General features: G+C 34.4%; 2 protein-coding genes across 5 annotated transcripts in view; one reads left to right on the top strand and one right to left on the bottom strand.

Moving 5' to 3' along the window:
• Nucleotides 1-21,428, bottom strand: part of LOC142334762 (uncharacterized) — a 603,346-nt gene that overhangs the window by 314,482 nt on the left and 267,436 nt on the right. The window lies entirely within an intron of this gene.
• Nucleotides 1-21,428, top strand: part of LOC142334758 (echinoderm microtubule-associated protein-like 2) — a 173,032-nt gene that overhangs the window by 140,595 nt on the left and 11,009 nt on the right. For 2 of the 3 annotated variants that reach the window (XM_075383032.1, XM_075383034.1), the window contains 4 exons: nt 2,835-2,861; nt 3,547-3,823; nt 7,604-7,676; nt 10,552-10,653. In XM_075383032.1, coding sequence (XP_075239147.1) covers nt 2,835-2,861; nt 3,547-3,823; nt 7,604-7,676; nt 10,552-10,653 — 479 coding nt within the window. The remainder of the gene's footprint in view (nt 1-2,834; nt 2,862-3,546; nt 3,824-7,603; nt 7,677-10,551; nt 10,654-21,428) is intronic. The other variant, XM_075383033.1, reaches the window with a different exon arrangement.

Below are 21,428 nucleotides of genomic sequence, written 5' to 3'. Positions count from 1 at the left end.
GCACGCAAGTCTATTCTTTCGCAGCTATTCCGGCAATCTGCCGGCTATGCTTTGAACGATGAGGACAAGCGTATTGTGGGTAATGTCCCTGACTATCATCTGAGATCTCATGGGTTCGAACCCCTCCATGGTCGGAACTTTTTGCTACTGTGAATTACACTGCCTCTGAATTAAATTGCCCCGTCTGTCATTCGAGAACAATTCGTCCGACGTTAGTCGCTTTATGTTTGAAATACAGATCCTTGTTTAGAAGAAAAGGTTGCGTTCGGCAACTGTCAGACTTAAAGATATTTTTTGAGGCGGACTTTTACTGCCGTCATTATGCTTCTGTTCAAATAGTCTATAGCTCGATAAGAAAATAATTGTCCAAGAATTAAGACTGTTTTTGCCAAAAGTTTAATAGTTTCAAGCTTTTGGGAATAATTGAAAAAACTGTAATTTTCAGATCGCCTATTAATTTGAATTAGTCGCTAGCTTGATTAGCTTGCCTTTTCTCTCAGAAAGAGAACTAAACGTTAAAGATTGTCAGTTTTCCGCGTCTTGCTCTTTTGCTCATAGTTTTTGCTACAAAATTGTGTTTTGAGAGAAAATAGTCCCACAAATTTTATTTTTCGGATGTGTTTATAAACTGAATTGAGACCGATTTTTTTTTTTGGGGGGGGGGGGACTGCAACAAAGCAAAATAAATTGGGAGACTTTGACAGCTTTGATTTTGTTTCTTATCCGCTACGCTAAGACGATCAAATAAAATCTGGTGTTTCTAATTTTGACAAGGATCAAGTTTTTCTGGAAAGAGTTCTGATGACAAAGACACCATCATGTTGCTAAAAACAGCTTGTTTCACTCAGCTTCCTTTTTGAGTTTATTGGACTTTTTTCACAAATATAGAAATATTGATACATACGACAATCTTCTATATTTCTTGAAATACTTGGAGGCTGAGATTTAATTTAGCATCGATACTTGTGTCTGGTAATTAATAGCCCTCAACTGATGTTTGCGACATTTATTTTAGTATCGATCTTTTTAAATTAATTCTACTACTACCTATTTTTTTTTCCTGTAACTATGCAACTTGACTTTTCGAGGTTTGACTGCTTGAAATGTTTTTGCGTGAAAAATTGTTCTTTTTGAAGGCGCATAGCAGAGTTGGCGCTAATGAACTACTCAAAGTCTAACGGAAAGTGTGCCAAAATTGATTTCCTTTTTTAAATTCAAATTAGCTCTACTAGTAGCATTTGAAGTTCATTAGTTGTTTCTTTCACTGCTGAAGTTGGTTCAATTGATCTTCCACTCGTTGGTTGTTTAAGGGCAATTCGTACGACACAATTTTCTCATGGCTGTTTTGGTATAACAAATTTTTTTACCATTTGAGGTAAATTTAATACATTAAGTCTCAGAAATATCCCAGAATTTTCTGAAATAAGTATTTAACAACATAAAATGTTTCTTATCAACGCCGCATGAAAAATCTTTTCCTTCGGAATTCAGGCATAAATGCGTCATTCAGTTTATTGTCTTCTAATGTTTCGAAAAATGTAGGAAAATAGAAAAGATGTCAGATTAACAAATTATCAAACTTTTAGTAGCAATGTTTTTTTTGTTGATTGTTACAGGATGAATATGCATGAAAAAAATACTTTTGATGTTGTTTTCTGGACTTTTTCTGTTTTAATGCTGCAATTAGGCAGGCTATCCATATTTTCAATTGAATGATATTCTCAAAAAAACAATTCTGAAGCCAAATTTAGCTGTAAAGTGGCAGCAAGCTCCAGAAAATTCAGGCTGTTTAGATTGTAAAATTGTTGGGAATTCACTATCCTTATCTTCTCGTTAGAGCTCTGCAAGAGCTTTATTTGTTTTAGAAATTTCAGATTGTGTGCTCATTGGGCTGTATGGAAAAATTTTTGACCCTTGGTTGTTACCAGCAATTGTAAAATGATAATATTTTCAAGAAATATTTAAAATAGCATGTTCGTAAAAGAATTGATTACTATTTTTTAAAAAAAATTTAATTGCTCTTCAAGCGAAATATGTAACAATTATTTGGGTCCTGTTGGTCTGTTTTTGTTTTTTTCTGCTAGATTGATTTGGTCGTCTAATCGGTTTGACTGCTTTTCGCTGCTTTTACATGTTCTCATTCACAGGCCGTTAACCTGATACGTGTTTTTTTTTGCTGCTGAAAGTCAAATAAAAAGTGCCGAAAACTTGGTTTCATTTAAGTCTTAATGGTCTATTAGACTCGTATATCATCATTTTAAGCGCCTTTGCGACGAAACCCCTGCCATGCTGAAGTAAGGTACATTTGACCCCTGCCTCTTGTTTGAGAGCAACTTGACTGAGCTTAGTTGATTGGTCATGTTTACCTAAATTGCCTTCAGGTGAGTGAAAAAAGAATCGCCTTTAAGAGTTTTCTAAAAAAAATGAAATTTTTTGCTCACTTTTGTTCATTTTGGTCGCATTATCACTCATTTTGTTTTCCTTTTTTGGATTTCTTTTTTAGCAGCAGAGTTTGAAAATAATATCTCGTATTTTATTCTGTCGAAAAAAACCACTGGAACCATAAGGGCTGTATGCCAGGGTTGTTTGCTTAATTATCCCTCCAAACTGACAATGATTTAATTTATTTGATAGATCGCGGTTTGTTTACCTTATTTATATCGAACTACCTTCAGTGAATTTCGAATGCTCTTGTGTAGCATGGGTAAAGGCGGAAAAGACTAAAGATGACTGAAAAAAATGAGAATTGAAAACTTAATTTATTGCTCTCAAATTTAATCTTTGCAACTCTCGAGTGTTGTTTTGTTACTAATCATGGTGTATTGTTCCTGTAGTATCGTTGCGCTATAAATTGGCAGCAGGTTAGTTTCACATCTATAATCTTGTGGTTAAAGGGTCTATCTCTGAAAAAAACTGAACGCTGTTCCCTCTTTTGCAATGTTTTTATTACTACTTCTTTCAGCTGTCGTTGCGGCTTGAAAAAATCAATAAATAAGCTTCTTGGAAAACTGAAGAGTGACAGTACAGTCTGCTAGTGAAAAAGATACTCGCATTTGAGCATTTTTGAAGCAGGTGTTTGGTTTTAAAAATGGTGAAATGATGGGAGTATTTTTCTCACTTATCGCAAGTACGACCCCAAAAATGACTCTTAATAATTTACCCGTTCTAATGGGCCTTCTCCAATACTCTTCTGGAATATATTCGGAGCCAACCCTCCAACGTTTGTAAAAAAAAGTTTCTTTATTGGCTAGTATGATCAAACTAGTGCGCGTTTTATACTGCTAATGGAATATCCATGTCAATTATTATATAACATCAAAAGGTGAAAAATACCAAATTATAGATTCTCGTATTCTATTTTCTTGGGATATCTTTTTTCAGTCCTCTCTGATTCTTAATTTGTGAATGATTTACAGTTGAAAGGGTTCGTATAGTCTTGTTCCGTTGGGTTGTCTACAAATGTCCGTTGGTTTGTTTGCTCAATCAGTTACTATTCTGCTTCAAATTTCTCAACACTGTCAAATGTTAATTTCGCATCTTGTATAGGCGAGGGGTTGGCCAAGATGTACTTGAAAGGAAGAGCTGTGACCATGTATGCGCCCTCTGAACAGAAAGAGGGTCGTGTCAATGATGTTGGAAAGGAACCATCGGAGAACCTTAAGTTGGAGTGGGTGTTCGGCTACAGAGGAAAGGACTGCAGGAATAACATTCTCGTGTTAGAGTCGGGAGAATTGTGCTACTTTGCAGCCGCAACAGCTGTGATGTTTAACACAGAGACTCAGACTCAACGGTTTTACCAGGAACATACGGACGACATTAAAAGGTGTGTATTTTTCGCTAACCTCCCGCATGTTCTCTGCGGGCTAATATAGCGCTCCTATTTAAAATTCAAAAAATTTGTGTAGTATTATTTCGCAATTTTTCAGCTAGTATTTTTCAGATATTTGCAGTTTTTTACGATATTTAAGCGATATATGCCCGTTGTTTAATTTATTGCTTTGAGGATCGAATGGACGCCCAATTTTCCGAATGGTACCAATTTGTTGAAATCTTGATGGTGTAAAACAGTATTTTTGTTGATATGACAAAAACCGAGAAATTTGGAACTATTTTTGTGAATTTCTTGCCGGTTTTTGCCTTTCTTTAAAATTTTGAAAGTGTGTCTGCCTATTGTATCCTAGCTAATATTGTAATATTAGGGGCCTTCTAACGCTCTCAATTGAATCAAAGAAAGATTTTACGGGCTATTTTAGTATTGAGAATTATTTCGATTTGTCTAATTTTTCAGTTCAGTGGTATTTTGGGACTAATTTTTTCCTTATTTGGTTTTTTTTTATTTCACGAGTGGGTTAAGGAGGACTAGTTTATATCAAAGGGTTTATTATTTGGAAAGGACGACTTTTAGATTGATTCCCGGAACTCTTCTTGCTATGTTTTTTAATAGCCGCACAGCGATAGCTGGGGCTATTATTGGCCTTCTCTTGGTTTTTTACAATTCAAAGAATTTGAATTGTATTGGGGCGCTGTCTTTTTTTTAAGATCTGTTCACACATTTTCATGATTTTTGAAGTCAAATTGGAGTAGTGATTTTGGTCACGCCGAAACAGGAAGTGGAGCGAAAAAGCGAGTGGTTTTGCAGCGTGAAATTTCGCTCTAAATTTAAAGTAGAGTAAGAGAATGGTGTTCGAACAAAAATTCGTTTTCTCGCTAGTGATTTTTTGTTCACATGCGGTAATTTCACTTTGATTTTTACTGGTTTTTTTCGATTTTTTAGATGTGATTTTTTTTCTAAATGGTTTTCCCAATCCATTCATAGTCCGTTCTAGGTCTAGTTTTCTGTTTAGTCAATGAAAATTCTTTGAATTGTACGTCAGGACTTGTCCTATGTTTTTTTATTTCGTCATGATTTTTGTTACAACCATATGACGTCACGGCCACTTTTTGTTCATTCGTTCATGCAATTTCAACTGAATCGCATGTGTGACGTCGTTTTTCGCTCTTAGTGGAGCGAGTTTTTTTGTTCATTTGCGTGATTAAATTTTTGGTCACACTTGACTTACCTCACTCTCAAAAATGACTTCCTCACTTTGAAATTGACTTTTATTTACTTTAATTCAAAGAAATAATGTCAAATGGGTTTGTGTCACTCTAAATGAAGGTTATTTGAGATCAGCTAATAGAGGCAGCAATAACTTATACAGATTTTTAATCGAAATATAACAGATCAGCCTTCAATGAAAAGACGAATTTTTCGGTCTGTCTTTTTTACTGTTTTTTTAGACTGCCGATCTACGAATCTATTGCGGCTATTTTCTGGCAATCTGCCAGCTATGTTTTTAATGATCTGTACACTATTTTGTTGTCATTGAGAAGTCAAATTAGGAAGTGATTTCAGTCAAGTTGGTGTGTTTAAGGGAGCGAAAAAGCGCGTAGTTTACGGTGCAAAAATGTTTAAAACCTCTCTTAAAGTGGATAGAAAGATTGGTGTTTGAAATGTTTTTCGATTTTCGAAAAGAAAATGTTTTTCACGTGAGGCAATTTTCTGTTTTTTTCCTGCTGTTTATTCTGATTTTTGAGCTAATAGTTACAACAAAGAGTCATAAATGTGTTGTTACGATGTAAATTTGTTTTTAATAACCGCCGTCAGCCTCTCAAACGGCTATTATTTAGGCGCTCTCCTCTTTTTACTTCGCTTTACATTTTGATCACGTTTTTCGTTTTACGTAAGTTACGATTTTCACGTTTGATTTCTGACTTACCTCACTCACTGTTTCAACTGAATGGATTCTAGTTCTTTCACGCATTGAATTACGCAATATAGTGATTACATTTAATGTCAAAAGAGCAAAATCAAAAGAAACTGGATAAACCGATAAAGCCCGGTGATTGAGTCATAGTGCATTAGGTTATCAAAGTTCATTAGAACGATTGCTAGCTGATGTTATTATGCAGCTTAATACCCTTCATTTTAGAAGCTGAAGGAGTTATAGGTTTAAAATCTAACTGAAACTGCATCTTGAATTTTTCACCTTGAAAGTACAATTTTTGAAACTTAGGAAAATTTTGTCAATTTCAATCTCTTCTTTTTCTGTTTCAATCCCGATGTGCGTCTAGCGCGTCAACGGCGGCTGTTTTCCGGCAATCTACCGGCTATGTTTTTATGTTTCATTAAAATACAGTTACTGTTTTATTTGAATTAGATACATTTTAGACACTTTTTAGTAGCGATTTATAAAATAGCGGTATTTTTTTAGTTTTTTAGTTTTACACGTTTTGTTGCTTCTTTTTGGATGGTTTTATTCAATTAGTCTCGTTAATCAATTTTCCGTATCTCCCCAATGAGGTGTTTCAGAAGGTGAATTTTTCGGTCTCACTCAGTTTTGCATGTGATTGTTGTCCTTCCGCTTAGTCTAATTAATGACAGATATCACCAACTCTTTAATAAGGCCCAGTTGAAGGTATTCATTGGTTTCTATTCAGATCTATCATTTTAAGATTTTGACACGGCTTTTTTCAACAAAATATCAGTGATATTTTTGACAGTATTTGCAGTTTCTCTGGTTGTCCTTTTTCTTAGCTTCGTTAATGACAACTCCCTCAGGTAGAACTGTTTTTATGGAATGCTTTCATATATAGCGATTTTGACTACTTGTGAATATTTAAAAAAAACTGTTAGTGGTTTTTAGTTTTGCCAGTATTTGTGATTTTGTGTCGCCGCTCACTTAGTATCAATAATGAAAAGTCTTTTTGTCTCTCTAGTGGGGCTTCGTTTATTCTAATTTAAGTTGGCTCTTCATTTGGAACAATTTTTCCTGACTTTGACATAATGTTTTGCGAAGATGGCAGTTATTTGGTTCAATTTTGCATGCTTGTCTTTGTTGTTGTTGTGCTACCTAATCTCAGTAATGACTGGTTTTATATTATAGACTTCCTCATTAACAGAAAAAGAACACAGATACGTTCATGGTCTGAGCTCTAGTTGCTAACAGTTTTACTTCCCTTGAGCCAATTTATTTTTCGTTTACTAGATATATATTTTTTGACCGTATTTCTTAAATTTATTTGGTTTCGAGTCTCTTAGTCCCACTTTTGACAGATCTTATTGTTTCTTCTACATTAGACAAGATTGAATTTAGTTAATGGTTCCAATTTTTAGCTAATGAATTAAATTAAGTCTGTAGCTATTAAATTAAATTGCTCCCAGCCCGTCGTTCGAGAGCAATTCATCAGACGTTAGTCGGTTTACGTTGTTTCATGGCTTGCTAAGTGTAATAAGACAGAATCTTTTTTCCATAGCTCGTTTTGTTAGCTTTGGTCTCGTAGTGATCTCAGATTAAGTAGAAATTAAGCGGTTAATGTGTGACAACGTCATACTATTTTAGAAACGACATTGAAGTTATACTAGATAATTCCAACAGAAGAGCTCGTTGCGACCATTTTTCAGCAATATAGTAACTATAATTATTTTTAATTCTCATACTCACATTTTTACTGTTTTTGTACAGCTGCACTATTTTAACCTCAATTGATCACGGGGCAGCGTTTGATAAAACAATTAATTGGTTGATGCGAGTATCGGTTGTGAAAGTTAGAGATGTTTTAGCATTGCTCTTCATCCGGACAAAGTGACTGTTGCTTCGGGACAAGTCGCGGGTCATGCAGAGACCGAGGGAAAGGTAGTATATTTCATTGCATTTCAACTGCTGAACCTCTCTCTAATTTTTGTACTTTGGACTGAATGTGTTTTTATCAGCTGGAGGTAATTGAGACCAATTTCTGTCTGCGTGTGGTAGTATCGTTCATAATGCAAGACTAAATACCTTTTAGGTTATCCTCGTGTAATTGATTTAAAGTTAAAAATTTAGTTTAATTAACTGACAAACTCTGATAGTATGTACAGTTTATTCTCCTCCTTATTATCACCGAGAATCTTTATAAGCAAATCTAGCATCGGCGTTTTAATTTTGTTATAGCTGCGAAGCTGTAAGCTGAGTGGAGCTATATTGCGGTGCTCTTGGTTTTTTACAATTCAAAGAATTTGAATTGTATTGGTGCGCTGTCTTTTTTTTATGATCTGTTCACGTTTTTTTCGGCTTTTTCACGTCAGTGAGAAGTCAAATTAGACTGGTGATTTTGGTCAAACTGAAATAGTAAAGGGAGCAAAAATGAGTTGGTTTGAGGCGTGACTTTTTTCAAGATACCTTTAAAGTGGAGTGAGAAATTGGTGTTTGAACATTTTGACGGTTTTTGAGATGGATTTTTTTCAGGTGTGTCAATTTGACTTTGTTTTCAGAGTTTCTTCTCCTTCAGTGCTTTTAAGACGGTACATATGTGCCTATTTGTTTTATTCCAATTGTGCTTTTGCTTGAATTCATTAAGGGGCAGCTAAAACTTTTAATGACTGCCACTATTTGCTGTCATAAAATATTATTATAGCTGCGAAGCTGTAAGCTGAGCGAAGCTATATTGCGGTGCTCTTGGTTTTTTTTTGTTTCGTCGTCTGACGCTCTTTTTTCGTTTTACATTTGTTCACACAGCAAAGCTGAAAAAGTCAAATTTTCTGAATGACTTCTTCCTCTCACTAACGGCATTTGCGCGCGTGACGTCATTTCTCACTCGCTTTAGCAAAAAGGTTTTAATTTATTTGCGTGACTAGATTCTGATCATACATGACTTACCTCACTCAATAAAATGACTTTTGCACTTTAAAACTTAAGTTTAATTTGAATTTGTTTAAGGTCAAATGAACTCATATGTGCAGTAAAGGTCCCTAATAAGAGGCTTCTGTGGAATGAATTTTAACAAGCGTTATTAATTTATCGCTGAATGTTTTTTACCTAGTTTTTTGAGCGGCGTCGATTTTTTTTTTCAATTTAGATCTGTATCTGTTTCTATCTCTATTATATGGCACGCAGGTCTATTCTTTCGCAGCCATTCCGGCAATCTGCCGGCTATGTTTGAATTTTTCGATTTTGCCCCCTCATCTGTTGTCTTATCACTTAGTACTATCAATAACAGGTCTAATGGTTTGCTAATGAGGCATAAAAGAACCTAATTACTGGCTCGAGTCAATAGCTAGTGGTTTTCATGACTTTGACACTACTTTATCTCAAAAATTTTGAGTGAATTTTTCAGTTCTGCAAGTATTTTTTGTACTTTTTGATGTCTTATCTTTTAATCTCATTGAGAACAAGTCTCTTATGCTAACAATAGGGGTAAAGTTTTCTGATTTAATCGTTTTTTGTTTAAAGCTAGTGCTTTCTATGACTTGACACTAATTGTTTTTCATAATAATTATCGAATTTTTTTTTTCTCAGTTATGCGAGTTTTTCTTTTCAACTTTGTCGTCTTAATTTAGTCTGATTATGGACAGGTCTCATTGGTTGCTAAAAAGACTTCAATTAAAGCAAGTCATCAGTTTATAGCTATTGCTTTTTTAATTATACGCTTGTTCGTTTTTTTTTTAAATCTTAGTGATTTTTTTTAGTTTTTCTAGTGTTTGTTGTACTTATTGCTGTCTTTTCACTTAATCTCATTGATGACAGTTCTTAACTGTGGTAATTGAGGACTCAAATAGTAGATGTAATTGTATCTTTTAGTAGCTGTTGCGTTCTGTTACTTTTATACTCAGTTTTTTCAAAAAGTTTGATCGACTCTGATTGCGACGTTTGGTTATTTTAGTCTTAATATTTAATATTATTAGGTCTGATCGAGATTTAATGACAGATTCCTAATTAGAAAATGAGGAATATATTTGGCAGTTTGAGTTCGTTGGAGTTGTTTTTGATGTTGATCCTGTCTTTTCAAAAAAATAAAAGTTGAATTTTTGGTCTTGCTTGTTTTTGTTGCTCTGGTGTTGTTTTATTGCTTGGTCTCATTACTAACAGCTCTTTTGACTTTTAAAGCTGAGTTAAGGATTGTCAGGTCATAAATTAATACAATTGTTTGAATTGTACTTCAGGACTTGTCCTGCTATGTTTTTTTGTTTCTTCGTCTGACGTTCTGTTTCGTTTTACGGTTGTTCACACAGCAAAGCTGAATAAGTCAAATTTTCTAAATGACTTCTTCCTGTCACTAACGGCGTTTGCGCACGTGACGCCATTTCTCATTCGCTCTCTCTCTCTCTCTCTCTCTCTCTCTCTCTCTTTCTAGCAAAGGTTATGAGATCATTTGCGTGATAAGATCATACGTGACTTACACCACTCAATGAAATGACTTCTGCACTCAACTTTTAAGTTTAATTTGAATTAGTTTCATGTCAAAGGAACTCATATTTGCAGCAAAGTTCCCTATTATAAGGCTTCTGCGGAATGAATTTAAACTATCTTTTTTAACTTATCGCTGAATGTTTTTTTAGCTAGCTTTTTGAGAGGTGTCGATTTTTTTTAATTTAGATCTGTATGTTTTTATCTCTATTATACGGCACGCAAGTCTCGCAGCTATTCCGGCGATCTGCCGGCTATGTTTTCTGATAATCTTCCTTTATTGTTTTTGATCTTATTTGACTTGAATGACTGAATGAGGTAAATGGCGTTTCTTGTTGTGTTGCAGCCTCACGTGCGAGTGTGGAACTCTACCACTCTGGAGACTATGCATGTGATTGGAGAGGGAGTGTTTGGACGTGGTGTCTGCTGCGTCTCGTTCTCCAAAATGGTGAGATATCATTTAGCAATACCTAGATTAGAATAATTAACAATTGACCATGCAACTGGTGCGTACCAGTAAGGACTGCGTTGTTTAAGCAGATATTATAAAAGAAAATAGATGGAGTTTTGTGCCGTCTTTGTAAGAGTAAACACGGGTCTGGCTGCTTTGCTGCTAGGACAACAAATTGAAAGACAATAGAGCAAAAATCAAAAACAGGGACTGTAGATCCGAAATTTGATTAGTGCAAACTGAATTGTCTGATCAGATTTTAAATTGCGCCAGTGCAAATGGGTAATCATGATCTTTCGTAATAATTAACAGCCTCCCGCAGCCTCGGCTATTATCTAGGCGCTCTCCTTTTTTTACAGATCAAGAGTTCGATTGTTTTGGTTCTCCGTCTCTTTTGACGACTCGAAGAGAGGTATTGATGTTTTAGTTTTTTTTTTTTTAGCTGAAGCACGTTTTTTCATGATAAAACTTAATTTTGACTTCTTTGTTTTCGAACATTGACTTCTGCTATAGAAAGATGAAATTTTTCAAAATTGGACTTTAACAGTAGCTTAGTTTCTAATGTATATTAATTAGGAACCGCTGGTAAAAAGTTTTGATTACGTAACGGTCTCGTGTTTGTGCACTAAAATCAGTTTTTATTATTGGTTTTCTGTTGCTTCAATCCGAATCGGTGTTATGGGAATCAATGGCGGCTACTTGCGCTTTCTAACGGTATTTATTTGTTTATTAGTTAACTGTTTGCATTGGCAAAGTTCAGTTTAATGATTTTGATATTTCGAAGAAGTTGTCTTTTAAAAATATTCTGTAAAAGTTTATTGATTATGAATTCGTTTTTTGTTTAACGTAATGAGTTCTAATATGTAGGATTTGAAATAGGCATATGTTATTGTATTGGCCTTGCGACGTGAAGCTTAGTCTCATTAATGAGAGTTCTCATTGGTTGCTAATGAAGCTGAAAGGAATCTTGTTAGTGTGTTAAGTTCCGAACTTTGCTTTTTACTATTTCAATATTATTAGTTAAAAATTTGTTGTTTTGTAGTTATTTTTTTCACGTTTTTTTCTATAATGGTGGCCTTCTTATTTTTTTAAAGCTCAGTAATGGAATCTAGGTGATGCTTTTAGCTGATAGCTAATGATCTCTCTGACCTTGACTCTATTTTTTCATACAAATTTAATCAACTTTTACTGTGCTCGTTTTCGTTCTTGTTGTTGGCTGGCCGCTTAACCTCAATAATAGAAGCCCTCATCGGCCTTCTAATGTAGTTTAATTTCTTGAATTTGTCGTCCGCAGTTTTCAGCAAATACACTTCCTTTAAAAGGGTTTAGAAAGTTTTTCAATCTTGCCTTCAGTTGTTATTTTTGTCGATTTTTCACTGAATGGAATCAATACTTTCTATGGCTACTGCAAATAATGAGTTTTATTTTTTTTCTTAACCTGGGCGCAATTATTGTTCAAATAGATTTCGATATTTGTCAAATTTTTCAACTTGCTATTTTGCAACTTGTTTCTCCTGGCTTTCGGCAAAGTTGCTGTATGCATTTTAAGTACGCGTATTATCAATGGTTATCTAAAGTTTCTCATTGTTTTTGATTATTTGGACAATACAACCTTTCGGCAGAAACGGTTTTTACAAATGATTTTTAGATTGTTTGTTTTTATTAGCCGCAAAGCGATGCTGGGGCGATTATTTTCCTTCTTCTTTTTTGCAATTCAAAGAATTTGACTTATTTTGGGGCGCTGTCTTTTTTAAGATCTGTTCACACATTTTCATTCCTTAGCGGCCCAGGGAATGGCTATGAATTTATCTCAACAGACCAAATTACTGCGATTGAAGTCCATGTTGTTCATTCGCGTAAAAAGGTTTTGGTCACTCGTTACTTAATCTCACTCTCAAAAATGACTTCCTCAAAAATACCGGAAGTTAGTTGAAAAGTTTTTTGGAGTGAACTTACGCTTCTGACCCCAAGAAAATGTCTTGCTGCAATAGTTGGAAATTGTATTGGCCTTTTTATTTTTAATACAATTTGTTTGAAAATAATGTCAAAATTATCGTTGACATCGTTTTTGTGCATTCATCTATGCCTTTTTTTCAGTTGAATCTTTCGGAACATTTTTGCGGGAAGTCTTCAAAATTTGGGTTTTTGCTGAAAGCCATCGTTTTTGAATTTTTTTATGGACAAACTTTTACACTTCGATTTTCGGACATCTGTCGAATTGGGGTTCTTATTTTTGTCAAGCCGAAATTTTTTGTTCATATATTTTTTCTTATTTTTTGCAGTTCATATATGCAGCTCTTCGTTCAAATGTCTGTAGCGTTATCTTTTGCTTCTATTTGATCGTGATCAATGGAGTGAATAATTGTTTAGTCGCATCTGATTTGACTCACTTTTAAAGTTCTTCATTTTTAATTGCTCTCAAACGAATTTTGTAGCAATTATATTAGTCATGTCGGTCTTTTTTTTTATGCGATTTTTCTCTTGACCGATTTTTCGCCTGACGCATTTGACTTTTCGTCCTTAAAAAGGGGATAAACAGGTAGCGCCCAGCGGCAATTAAGAGCTCCTAGAGGCTTTCAGCTCTGTTTTAGCTCAAACTGTTTTGGAGACTTAAACTTATGGTGTGACGGGCGGTTCTTAGAGGTTGAAGACACCCCCACTATTGCCCCCCCACCACGTTGTTGCCCCCACCCCGCCTTTCCAATCAGCCCCCGGTGTGCACCCCCCCCCCCCCCCTCCCCCATCGGCTACTGACGAACAACCGGTCGCTAAAACCCCGCAATTTTATATTAATTTTTACAATTTTTTTTCAAGTTTTTTGAAAATGTTTGTCATTTTTTGAGATTTTTAGGTCCTAGGTGTCAAGGAACCACCTCTAGAGTTTTATAGAACGTTACTGCATAATTTCTAGTGGTAGTGGAATGTCTTCTGCCAATTTTTATCTTTTTAAGATCACGAAATTTAGCATTTCCTTGACAAAACGTGCAATTTTTTTTGACATTCATTTCTCATTATTCACGTCTTTCCAGACGCAGGGGCTGGAAAACGTTCTTAAGGATTTAATAATAAGCTACTGAAGAATTTTTTTTGCCATGGATTAGTTTTCAATTTTCGAATATGACAAATGTTAGCCTTTTTTAAAAGAACTTACATTTTTAGGTTTTTAAAATTTTTGTAGTTTTTCGGTTTCGCCAGCCTCAAGGGCCGAGGAACCTCCTCTAAGGTTTGAAAATAGGTTACTGTATATTTTACAATTGTAATGGAATGCTTTTTAAGATTTCAACACCTCGAATTTTAGCATATTTATTTTAACAAAGTTGGCTATTTTTACAATTTTTTGATTTTTATTGTCTTTATTCAGGTTTTTCAGCCTAAGAGAAAATCTCCGTTAGGGTTTGATAATAAACTACTGGAAAAGCTTTTTTGTTCATGGATTAGTTTTCAAATTTTTTAACAATTTTTAGCAGTTTTTTATGCAACTTGCAATTTTTTGAAATTGTTTGTCATTTCTTAGGTTTGTCCAGCCTCAAGAGCCACATAACTTCCTAAGGTTTGATAATAGATTGGCAAAAAGTTTTTACCGTCCTTTTTACAGTTCAAGAGTTCGATTGTTTTGGTTCTCCGTCTCTTTTGACGACTCGAAGAGAGGTATTGATGTTTTTTTTTTTAGCTGAAGCACGTTTTTTCATGATAAAACTTAATTTTGACTTCTTTGTTTTCGAACATTGACTTCTGCTATAGAAAGTTGAAATTTTTCAAAATTGGACTTTAACAGTAGCTTAGTTTCTAATGTATATTAATTAGGAACCGCTGGTAAGAAGTTTTGATTACGTAACGGTCTCGTGTTTGTGCACTAAAATCAGTTTTTATTATTGGTTTTCTGTTGCTTCAATCCGAATCGGTGTTATGGGAATCAATGGCGGCTACTTGCGCTTTCTGGCGGGTATTTATTTGTTTATCAGTTAAATGTTTGCTTTGGCAAAGTTCAGTTTAATGATTTAGATATTTCGAAGAAGTTGTCTTTTGAAAATATTCTGTAAAAGTTTATTGATTATGAATTCGTTTTTTGTTTAACGTAATGAGTTCTAATATGTAGGATTTGAAATAGGCATATGTTATTGTATTGGCCTTGCGACGTGAAGCTTAGTCTCATTAATGAGAGTTCTCATTGGTTGCTAATGAAGCTGAAAGGAATCTTGTTAGTGTGTTAAGTTCCGAACTTTGCTTTTTACTATTTCAATATTATTAGTTAAAAATTTGTTGTTTTGTAGTTATTTTTTTCACGTTTTTTTCTATAATGGTGGCCTTCTTATTTTTTTAAAGCTCAGTAATGGAATCTAAGTGATGCTTTTAGCTGATAGCCAATGATCTCTCTGACCTTGACTCAATTTTTTCAAGTTTTACTCTGCTCGTTTTCGTTCTTGTTGTTGGCTGGCCGCTTAACCTCAATAATAGAAGCCCTCATCGGCCTTCTAATGTAGTTGAATTTCTTGAATTAGTCGTCCGCAATTTTCTGCAAATACACTTCATTTTAAAGGGTTTAGAAACTTTTTCAATCTTGCCTTCAGTTGTTATTTTTGTCGATTTTCACTGAATGGAATCAATACTTACTATGGCTACTGCAAATAGTGAGTTTTATTATTTTTTGTCATAACCTGGGCGCAATTATTGTTCAAATAGATTTGGATGTTTGTCAAATTTTTCATCTTGCTACTTTGCAACTTGCTTCTCCTCGTTTTCGGCAAAGTTGCTGTATGCATTATAAGTACGCGTATTATCAATGGTTATCTAAAGTTTCTCATTGTTTTTGATTATTTGGACAATACAACTATTCGGCAGAAACGGTTTTCACAAATGATTTTTAGATTGTTTGTTTTTATCAGCCGCAAAGCGATGCTGGGGCGATTATTGTACCTCTGTTTTTTGCAATTCAAAGAATTTGACTTATTTTGGGGTGCTGTCTTAAGATCTTTTCACACATTTTCATTCCTTAGCGGCCCAGGGAATGGCTGAATTTTTCTCAACAGACCAAATTACTGCGATTGAAGTCCATTTTGATCATTCGCGTAAAAAGGTTTTGGTCACTCGTTACTTAATCTCACTCTCAAAAATGACTTCCTCAAAAATACCGGAAGTTAGTTGAAAAGTTTTTTGGAGTGAACTTACGCTTCTGACCCCAAGAAAATGTCTTGCTGCAATAGTTGGAAATTGTATTGGCCTTTTTATTTTTAATACAATTTGTTTGAAAATAATGTCAAAATTATCGTTGACATCGTTTTTGTGCATTCATCTATGCCTTTTTTTCAGTTGAATCTTTCGGAACATTTTTGCGGGAAGTCTTCAAAATTTGGGTTTTTGCTGAAAGCCATCGTTTTTGAATTTTTTTATGGACAAACTTTTACACTTCGATTTTCGGACATCTGTTGAATTAGGGTTCTTATTTTTGTCAAGCCGAAATTATTTGTTCATATGTTTTTAGTTCTTATTTTTTGCAGTTCATATAGGCAGCTCTTCGTTCAAATGTCTGTAGCGTTATCTTTTGCTTCTTTTTGATCGTGATCAATGGAATAAATAATTGTCTGGTCGCATCTGATTTGACTTACTTTTAAACTTCTTCATTTTTAATTGCTCTCAAGCGAAGTTTGTAGCAATTTTATTAGTCATGTCGGTCTTTTTTTATGCGACTTTTTGCTTGACCGATTTTTGGTCTGACGCTTTTGACTTTTCGTCCTCAAAAACGGGATAAACAGGTAGCGCCCAGCGGGAATTCAGAGCTCTTAGAGCCTTTCAGCTCTGTTTCAGCTCAAACTGTTTTGGAGACTTAAACTTATGGTGTGACGGGCGGTTCTTAGAGGTTGAAGACACCCCCACAGTTGACCACCCTCCCACTATTGCCCCCCACCACGTTATTGCCCCCACCCCACTGTTGCCCACCCCCGCCTTTCGCATCAGCCCCGGTGTGCCCCCCCTCCCCCGCGGCTACAGACGAACAACCGATCGCTAAAAACCCGCAATTTTATATTAATTTTCAATTTTTTTCAAGTTTTTTGAAAATGTTTGTCATTTTTTGAGTTTTTAGGTCCTAGGTGTCAAGCAACCTCCTCTAGTTTTATAGAAGGTTACTGCATAGTTTCTAGTGGTAGTGGAATGGTTTCTGCCATTTTTTAACTTTTTAAGATTACGAAATTCAGCATTTTCTTGACAAAACGTGCAAATTTTTTTTTGACATTCAGTTTTCATTATTCACGTCTTTCCAGACGCAGGGGCTGGAAAACGTCCTTAAGGATTTGATAATAAGTTACAGATGAATTTTTTTTGCAATGGATTAGTTTTCAATTTTTGAATATGATAAATGTTAGCCTTTTTTTATTTTGCATTTAAGTTTTTGAAAATTTTTGTCAGTTTTTCGGTTTCGGCAGCCTAGAGGGCCGAGGAACCTCCTCTAAGGTTTGAAAATAGGTTACTGTATATTTTACAATTGTAATGGAATGCTTTTCAAGATTTCAACACCTCGAATTTTAGCGTATTTGTTTTTACTGTCTTTATTCAGGTTATTGTCTTTATTCAGTTTTTTTTTCAGAAAATCTCCGTTAGGGTTTGATAATAAACTACTGGAAAAACTTTTTTGGTCATGGATTAGTTTTCAACTTTAAAACAATTTTTAGCCGTTTTTTATGCAACTTGCAATTTTTTGAAATTGTTTGTCATTTCTTAGGTTTGTCCAGCCTCAAGAGCCACATAACTTCCTAAGGTTTGATAATAGATTGGCCAAAAGTTTCTACCGTCCATGGGATGGTTTTCAACACTTAAACATCACAAATTTTAGCAATTTTTTTAAAATAAAACTCGCATTTTTTTTCAGTTTTTTTGACATTTATTGTCATTACTCAAATTTGTCCTCACCCAAGGGCCAGAAAACCTCCTTGAGTGTTTGATTATAAATTAATAAAGAATTTTTATTGGCCATGAATAGTTTTCAACATTTTAACATATAAGTTTAAGCAATTTTTTGATAAAACTTTCTCCAGCCTCAAGAGCCAAGCAACCTCCTATTGGGTTTCGTTATAGGTCATTTCATAGCTTCTATATGTAATGGGATGTTTTTCAAAATTTAAATTTCAGCAATTTCTAGAAAATATTTGCAAATTTATTTAAGTTTTTTGAATCTTTGAGTTTTTATTTTTTCTGGCATAAGGGTCCTAGGGATCTTCTCCAAGGCTTGATAATAAGCTGGCGCATAGTTTTTAGAACTAACGGAATGGGTATCAATTTTTTAATGACTCCAGCTTTAGCAGTTTATTGATAAAATTTATTTTTTTTTCAAATTTTCAGAAAATTATTATCATGTTTCCAGTATATGATTCTTTATGAGCCAGTGAAACTATTTAAAGCTTGAAGTAGGGATAATGAATAGTTTATTGAGACAATGATTTGGTTTTGATGATTTTAACATCTTGAATTTTAGGAACATTTTGTTAAAATTTGCGACTGTTTTCAAAACTTTTGACTTTTTTACCTTTTCCGAGTTTAACGATCATTACTGGCCAACGAGGCTTTTCAAGTCTTGCAGATAGGTTACTTGACATAACTCCAGAGACATAAAATAGTTTTGAACGTTTTCACTGCAAAATCTGAGAGCTTTTAAAAAGCTTTCAATATTTTGCAAATTTTTAAAATATCAGTTATTTGATTTATTTACTAACAAGGCTAGAAAACTAAAAGTTGCATACTCGAATCAAGCTAGTAGTCTAATGTAGTTTAATTTCTTGACTTAGTCGTCCGCAGTTTTCTGCAAATACACTTCATTTTAAAGGGTTTAGAAAGTTTTTCAATCTTGCCTTCAGTTGTTATTTTTGTCGATTTTCACTGAATGGAATCAATACTTACTATGGCTACTGCAAATAGTGAGTTTTATTATTTTTTGTCATAACCTGGGCGCAATTATTGCTCAAATAGATTTGGATGTTTGTCAAATTTTTCATCTTGCTATTCTGCAACTTGTTTCTCCTTGTTTTCGGCAAAGTTGCTGTATGCATTATAAGTACGCGTATTATCAATGGTTATCTAAAGTTTCTCATTGTTTTTGATTATTTGGACAATACAACTATTCGGCAGAAACGGTTTTCACAAATGATTTTTAGATTGTTTGTTTTTATTAGCCGCAAAGCGATGCTGGGGCGATTATTGTCACTCTGTTTTTTGCAATTCAAAGAATTTGACTTATTTTGGGGTGCTGTCTTAAGATCTGTTCACACATTTTCATTCCTTAGCGGCCCAGGGAATGGCTGAATTTTTCTCAACAGACCAAATTACTGCGATTGAAGTCCATTTTGTTCATTCGCGTAAAAAGGTTTTGGCCAATCGTTACTTAATCTCACTCTCAAAAATGACTTCCTCAAAAATACCGGAAGTTAGTTGAAAAGTTTTTTGGAGTGAACTTACGCTTCTGACCCCAAGAAAATGTCTTGCTGCAATATTTGGAGATTGTATTGGCCTTTTTATTTTTAATACAATTTGTTTGAAAATAATGTCAAAATTATCGTTGACATCGTTTTTGTGCACTCATCTATGCCTTTTTTCAGTTGAATCTTTCGGAACATTTTTGCGGGAAGTCTTCAAAGTTTGGGTTTTTGCTGAAAGCCATCGTTTTTGAAGTTTTTTACGGACAAAATTTTACACTTCGATTTTCGGACATCTGTTGAATTAGGGTTCTTATTTTTGTCAAGCCGAAATTTTTTGTTCATATATTTTTAGTTCTTATTTTTTGCAGTTCATATAGGCAGCTCTTCGTTCAAATGTCTGTAGCGTTATCTTTTGCTTCTATTTGATCGTGATCAATGGAATAAATAATTGTCTGGTCGCATCTGATTTGACTCACTTTTAAACTTCTTCATTTTTAATTGCTCTCAAACGAAGTTTGTAGCAATTTTATTAGTCATGTCGGTCTTTTTTATGCGACTTTTTGCTTGACCGATTTTTGGTCTGACGCTTTTGACTTTTCGTCCTCAAAAACGGGATAAACAGGTAGCGCCCAGCGGGAATTCAGAGTTCTTAGAGCCTTTCAGCTCTGTTTCAGCTCAAACTGTTTTGGAGACTTAAACTTATGGTGTGACGGGCGGTTCTTAGAGGTTGAAGACACCCCCACTGTTGACCCCCCTCCCACTATTGCCCCCCACCACGTTGTTGCCCCCGCCCCACTGTTGCCCACCCCCGCCTTTCCCATCAGCCCCGGTGTGCCCCCCCCCCCCCCGCGGCTACTGACGAACAACCGATCGCTAAAAACCCGCAATTTTATATTAATTTTCACAATTTTTTTTCAAGTTTTTTGAAAATCTTTGTCATTTTTTGAGTTTTTAGGTCCTAGGTGTCAAGCAACCTCATCTAGAGTTTTATAGAAGGTTACTGCATAGTTTCTAGTGGTAGTGGAATGGTTTCTGCCATTTTTTAACTTTTTAAGATCACGAAATTCAGCATTTTCTTGACAAAACGTGCAAATTTTTTTTTGACATTCAGTTTTCATTATTCACGTCTTTCCAGACGCTGGGGCTGGAAAACGTCCTTGAGGATTTGATAATAAGTTACTGATGAATTTTTTTTTGCCATGGAATAGTTTTCAATTTTTGAATATGATAAATGTTAGCCTTTTTTTAAAAAATTTGCATTTTTAAGTTTTTGAAAATTTTTGTCAGTTTTTCGGTTTCGGCAGCCTAGACGGCCGAGGAACCTCCTCTAAGGTTTGAAAATAGGTTACTGTATATTTTACAATTGTAATGGAATGCTTTTCAAGATTTCAACACCTCGAATTTTAGCGTATTTATTTTTACAAAGTTTGCTATTTTACAATTTTTTGATGTTTATTGTCTTTATTCAGGTTTTTTTTCAGAAAATCTCCGTTAGGGTTTGATAATAAACTACTGGAAAAACTTTTTTGGTCATGGATTAGTTTTCAACTTTAAAACAATTTTTAGCCGTTTTTTATGCAACTTGCAATTTTTTGGAATTATTTGTCATTTCTTAGGTTTGTCCAGCCTCAAGAGCCACATAACCTCCTCTAAGGTTTGATAATAGATTGGCCGAAAGTTTCTACCGTCCATGGGATGGTTTCCAACACTTAAACATCACAAATTTTAGCAATTTTTTTTGAAATAAAACTGGCATTTTTTTCAGTTTTTTTGACATTTATTGTCATTACTCAAGTTTGTCCTCACCCAAGGGCCAGAAAACCTCCTTGAGTGTTTGATTATAAATTAATAAAGAATTTTTATTGGCCATGAATAGTTTTCAACATTTTAACATATAAGTTTAAGCAATTTTTTGATAAAACTTTCTCCAGCCTCAAGAGCCAAGCAACCTCCTATTGGGTTTCGTTATAGGTCATTTCATAGCTTCTATATGTAATGGGATGTTTTTCAAAATTTTAATTTCAGCAATTTCTAGAAAATATTTGCAAATTTATTTAAGTTTTTTGAATCTTTGAGTTTTTATTTTTTCTGGCATAAGGGTCCTAGGGATCTTCTCCAAGGCTTGATAATAAGCTGGCGCATAGTTTTTAGAACTAACGGAATGGGTATCAATTTTTTAATGACTCCAGCTTTAGCAGTTTATTGATAAAATTTATTTTTTTTTCAAATTTTCAGAAAATTATTATCATGTTTCCAGTATATGATTCTTTATGAGCCAGTGAAACTATTTAAAGCTTGAAGTAGGGATAATGAATAGTTTATTGAGACAATGATTTGGTTTTGATGATTTTAACATCTTGAATTTTAGGA

This window comes from Convolutriloba macropyga, chromosome 2 (genome assembly GCF_964194025.1).
Source record: "Convolutriloba macropyga chromosome 2, txConMacr16.3, whole genome shotgun sequence".
NCBI lineage: Eukaryota > Metazoa > Xenacoelomorpha > Acoela > Convolutidae > Convolutriloba > Convolutriloba macropyga.
Note: the sequence above shows the minus strand (reverse complement) of the source record. Positions and strands in the feature narration are given on the sequence as shown.